The following is a 5949-nucleotide window of genomic DNA, read 5'->3' as shown; positions in this document are numbered from 1 at the left end:
GACATACCAGACAAGGTTATGCTCACCATTTGCTGTAAGCAAAGATGCCCAGAGAAACATCAGAAACACTTGGAGAGCCTAGTCTAAAAAGATCTCAGCACTGTCATATAGGGTCAGACACACCCCACCCACCTCCTTTCAGAATTGCACCAAATACCTGTATTTTCAGGAAAGTGGAGAGTTTTGAAGACATGCACATCATGCTCCAACTGGAAGAAGCTGTGAAAGTTCACTTACAATCTGGGCACTTTTTAAGTGCCTACATGGAAGGCAGATTTTGGAAGTGAAGCCCTCCCTATATTTTCTGTGCACTTGGAAGTTTGGCACCAAGTTGTCTTGAAAATTTGGCACTTGTTATCAAATGAAAAGCATTGAGGGCTGGACAGACAGCCTTGGCTTCCCTCTGAAGCAGGCTCCCATCAAGACCCTTTTTCCTAGGAAAACCTACTTCTCATTTGAGAGATACAAGCAATCCAGACTCTGCAATGACTTTATGCACTGAGGACAGGGAAAAGAAAATTAAATCTTCCTAGATTCTGACCTTTGTTCCATGGAGAATCTCTCTCTTTAGGAACTAGTGATGAGGCAGACAACAAAGGCTATTGGAGTCTGCTTGAAGATGGGAAAGGGAGAGGTGGAACATTCATTTCTCATTGAACTGATGAGAGACAGTCCAATACCCGCTCCCAGAAATAAAGTAGTTAGCGGAAAAATTGTTTCTACCCTCTATTATATAGGACCCATTTAAACCACAAGCAAACAGCCTGCAGGAGCACCAGCACAAAAGGAACAAGCTCAAAGGTGAAACTGCACGTCAAGGCATATTTTGTTTGCTTAGGGGTTTTAGTTTCCTTTTTTTGTTTGCATTTAAATAAACACTACATTTCTGCCAGGTTGAGCATGTTATTCCACACTGCAGCATCCAAAGCACAATGAATCACTTAGCAGATGTTTAGTGTGTGGGTTTTTTGCCCTCCCCCCCCCTTCCCCTGTTCGTTTTACTCACTATCCCATCAAAGGTTTGGTTCTCTTACCTTAATCACTTCTGGGGCCTGCTGAATTGAAGCTGGAACAGAGTCTCTGGAGACAGCCCCAGCATAGCTTTTTTGCCCTGCAAGGTGGGACTGTGAAGGAGGAGTTAAAGTTTCCTGAAGAATCTGCATCACTTCCCTCTCCTTGGACAAGCTTCCCTTGCCTGTCTGGAATTCCACCAGTTCCTGGGCAAAGTCCTCAATGCTTTCCAGGATACGCAGTAAAAGGGCTTTGTCATCCTCTTCCATTTTATGACCATTGGTTTCCATGATTTTTGACAAAGGGGAAGTGGGGTCAACGGGTTTACTTTTGGGTTCAAGAGCCAGAGGTAGTACCTGCCTACCCTGCCAGCCAAACACCTGCAAACAGGCAGGTTCACTCTCCTTTAGAGAGGGTTCCCTCAAAGTACTCTCCATTTTCTGTGAGAAGCACTCTAAGTCCAGCAGCAGTTTGTCTATCTCATCATTGTCTATCTTACTGCACATCTGTTCTCCTTTGGAGACATCAGCTTGGGAACCACGCAATACAGAATCTGAAACTTGTTTTAAAGGAGTAATTTTCTCAGAAGCGTGGGAGAGCTCAACATCTCCCACTCTGGAACGTTCTGCTTTAGCATTGGCAGCTAGATCTGAACAACCAGCTAGCTGGTAACTGCGCTCTAAACTCTCCCAGCCCCGCTTCTGCTCTGCCTTCTTTATTTTCCCTAACGTTCTTTCCCCATCAGACTCCTCCTCAATGTACAGAGCCTCTGTGGAAGATGTGCAGTCAGAAGGGCTTGTGGCTGGTAACTGAGGTAGAGCACAAGCATCTTTCACAGCTCTCTCACTGTTCTCCTGGGGGACGCTGTGAAGGGAGTTTGAGGTAAAGCTCACAGTACTTGTTTGGATGGACTGAGAGGTGCTTGTCACCTCACACTGATCACCTGGTAGTCCAAGAGGAACTGCACTTGATGATGGCAGCTGAATAATATCTTCATACCTAGGTGGCTGCTCATCTCCAAATACTGGGGGAAAGGGAGTTTGCTGCAAACCATGAAAACAATTAACTAGTTCTGCCAAGTCACTAGCTTCCTTATGTCCTGGTGGCTTGAGCTCAAAGGGTAGCTTTTTCAGGTATGAAGAAAACCTTGTCATCAGATTCATATATATCATTTCTGAATTAGCCAGGGGATCATTGCTGTTCCCTCCACTAACACTGTCTGCAGACTTCTTTTTGATGCAATGTTTTATTATGTCTGTGCACTTTTTCAGATCCTCTGAGCACTTGAGCAAGATGTCTAAGCACACCTTAATATCTCCACCAGAAGAACCATCTAGCTTATGTTTTTCCAAAATCTGAGTAATGAGGTTTTCTTCAGAGAAGGAATGAGGGGAGAAGGGAACCATGGGATTCATGGTGACTTCTGAAGCATCATTGCTCTCCTGCCATTTCTCCACAGGTGAGGGACTCTGCGAAAAGCCACATGGAGGGCAGTTCTCATCATTGTTGAAGTGCCCATAAATCAAGTCAAAATCAAATGATCGTCTACTGAATGATTCTGACCGAACTTTCCTTCCCTTTCTGTAGGCCACATGACTGGAAGAGTTTTTGAGCTTTTCAAAGGAGAACTCCTTTATTTTACCACTGGCAAGGTTTATCGCCTCACCGGTAATGTCTTTTAAACTGCTGGAGGCTTGCACTGAAGAGCCCTTTTTGATTCTTGGATTATTTGGGAGGATTTGGTGATAGTCCTCATTCCCAGGCAAGGCAAGTCCATTTTCAGGAACAGGAATTTTATGGTCTAGGTTGGCATCTTGAACACTGAGCTCTGCGCAGACACTGTGGTGGGCAACTATGCATGTAACTCCTTGCTTAAACACTTGGCAAGTCCCTGTGCAGTAATGCACAGTGTGCTGAAAGTGCTGGTCTATCACCACACTGCTGTAGCAGTTCACAGAAGTGACAATAAGCCTGTAGGTTGCTGCCATAGCACGGATCACGCTTGGAAGTGAGGCTTCAAAATTCACCATGAACTTAACAGGAAAAAGTTCACCCCACACACACTTTTCACAGCCACACCAGATTTAATAAAAACATTCAAGTGTCAGTTGAAAACATTCAAACTACATGAGAAACTACTGCCTCGGAAAGCCCTAGTGAAGTCTGGAGTGGTATCAGCAGTACCATTACAACAATTAGTGCAACTTGCATATGGTTTAACTTAAGCCAACTTGATTCTTGTACTCCATGCAGAAAGCTTTGCTGATCAGAGATGCAGCATGAGCTGCTCCATTTCTAATGGTCCTGGTAGCTTCTCCAGCAGGTGTCAAAATTCATCCAGTTCTTAGACAGAAGTGACAAGACAATGATTTTTGTTTGACCCTTCTTCTCTTTTTGGGTGGGTCAGTATAAGATAAACAATCAAGTAGCAGGTACAGACTAAAAATCCACAGTATGCTTGTAAGATTCCCCTCTCACACTGGTAAGGTAGGTCCCTGCAACAGGAAAAAAAGGTGAGTCATTATAATTTCCATGTATTATGCAGCCTTGTCTACTATCAAACATATGGCACCAGACTGTAACAACCAACACACAGGCTTGTACAGAATAAGAGTAGGCTGATATTTTTCCTTCACTCAGATCTGCCATATAAGAGCACTGCTGAGGAGCTAGCCTATATTTATACACAGGCTGTGTTGCCATTTTAACAGCTCTATTTTAACCACTCATTAATTTTTTTCAGACTTGCTTTTTTTCCTCCCCAGACTGAGCAAAACATTACCTTTAATTCCAATGGAGCAAAACATTTCGATCACATTGTAAATTTCTGGCTTTCATTTTCCAAGACTCTAAAGATAAGGCAAAGAGCAGTAGAGAAAAGCACTTTCAGGATTTCCAAGCTCTCTGGATTATAAAAAGCTGCAAACAGCCTGGAGCAAAGTAGATGAATGCCTCTAAGAATGCATGGCCTTTAGTAAAGGCTACACTGGCTTCCATTAGCCTTCCACCAAGGTCTCTGGGACCATGGCAAAATATTTTAAGGAGGAATAACTGCTTTTCATTCTCGTACAACCCATAAATAGCAGCATATTTTATTAAATAAATCCACTGGTGTAGACATCAAGAGCAGAAAGTAACATTTGTATAAAGGTTAAAGTTAAGCTTGTGAAAACTAGGAATTGAGTGTTTTACACTTAGCATAGCCATTTCCAGCTGCATTTGCTATCATCATGGTCAGAATTGCACCAGAAAAAACAAAGGCTGCTTAACTTTGTTATGAAAAGATAGGAAGTCCCAGATTTAAGGGTTTTAAATTTTAGACATTGCTTCATCTTTCTTGAATACTTCAATAATCAAATTAAAACACCCCAATGAAATTCTAAGCACCCTCCATTCCTGTACAAACAGAAATTTATTTCATAAAACATGATTAAATCACAGCTAAGTCACACTGCAACATGGGTTTCTTTTGTTTTCAGAGGTAAATATCTAGCACTATGTGAAAGGCCAGACATGCATCTGATGAAAGGACTGCCCTCCATGCACGTTAAATCCCACCTATCTTAGCTCAGAAGCCTGTACAAATGTCTCACACAAAAGGAAAGTACCTTAGAGTTTGGTGCTGTTGTAATTAAGGACTGGGGATAGCACAAGACTACTGAACATTCACATTTTACATATTTTAAAGCCTTAATCTGAAATTGAGAAGCACTGAGTATTCGATGGAATTTGTAATGTGCCTTGTCTGTTCATTGCAATTATGTAGAATTGCACACCGTAAAGAAATCTTCTCGATTTGTTCTTTGGATTATATAAAGCATTGACATGATTGCATTCAAGATGAAGAACTAACTGCTCCAACTACCATGCTGGTATCTGTAACAGGCTGCCACCTGCCTATCAAACACTGCAGGCCAAGTTGCATGTTGTACCAGAGCCAGCTTCACAGTACTCTTCTGTGCCTGTCCTGCTCCCCTCTACACCCACTGGCACTGCCCCAAAGCCCCATAGGCATGGGAGGGCCTTCCAGAGGGATGATCAGAGGTATGAGGTGTGCCCCAGCCACAGCAGTGAGTCAGGGTGAGAGGGGATAAAGGGTGTAAACAGAATCATTTTTAAACCCCAGGGTGCTTATACCATCAGGCATAAACCTAGGTAATAAGACTGCACACCCTCCAGTCACTGACTCTCAGGCTTCACTATCAGGTGTGCTAAATGCTCTGCTGAATCAGAGCCACAGTTAAAAAAAAAGTACTATTGGCTCCCCAACAGCCTCATCTTATAGGACTTAATGAGCTTTGTTCAGACAGGAAAATCCATGCTTCTATGCTTCCAAAAAGTCTAATAATCCATGGACTCCCTGAGAGTGCCTTCTGTCTAACACATCCAGGGCAAGAAGTCTGCTGCTTTTCCTTTTCTAAGCTTCCATCAACTACAAACAAGCTTTCTGGCATTTCCTGAAATAAAAGTTAAGATAATATTCAGAGAAAGTAGAAGTCTTCAGGGCAACAGATTTGATGAAGGATTAATATTGCTTCTGAAAAAGCATGGGACTTACTTTCTCAGAGTTCCTTCCTCCCTCTGTGTTATATACAGCAAGGAGAGACTGGTCTTCTTTTTACCACCAAAGAATAGTCTGGGTTTATACCTAATTTGGGAAATAGTTACATCTTGATTAAGTTATTCCTTAATTAGAGAAATAATGTATTAGACTCACTATCGTCTCCTCCTGTATGACTCCAAGGGTAATTTCCTCCCTACACAGGTACCCATTCCACCAAGTGGAAGTCAGTTTCTCCAATCCTTTAAGCCACCTTCAAACAACAAAGTTTTCGGTAGCTGTAAGATGATTCCACAATGAGTTCCTCCATGAAAAGGTCTCCCAGATTCCCAACCTAAACTGACTCTTTTTTAGTTCAACTTTGTATTTCCAGCTAT

At 42.5% G+C, this 5949-nt stretch overlaps 1 protein-coding gene across 1 annotated transcript in view; it reads right to left on the bottom strand.

The window, feature by feature from the left end:
- The window catches only part of PPP2R3A (protein phosphatase 2, regulatory subunit B'', alpha), a 59181-nt gene that overhangs the window by 44636 nt on the left and 8596 nt on the right, over positions 1–5949 (bottom strand). The window contains 2 exon segments of the mRNA XM_009323993.1: positions 1035–3506; positions 5570–5659. Of these exon segments, the coding sequence (XP_009322268.1) occupies positions 1035–3041 (2007 nt within the window). The 5' untranslated portion in view covers positions 3042–3506; positions 5570–5659.

This window comes from Pygoscelis adeliae, unplaced genomic scaffold (assembly GCF_000699105.1).
Source record: "Pygoscelis adeliae isolate BGI_AS28 unplaced genomic scaffold, ASM69910v1 Scaffold485, whole genome shotgun sequence".
Lineage (NCBI taxonomy): Eukaryota > Metazoa > Chordata > Aves > Sphenisciformes > Spheniscidae > Pygoscelis > Pygoscelis adeliae.
The sequence above is the reverse complement of the archived record's forward strand: the minus strand, read 5'-3'. Positions and strand labels throughout refer to the sequence as shown.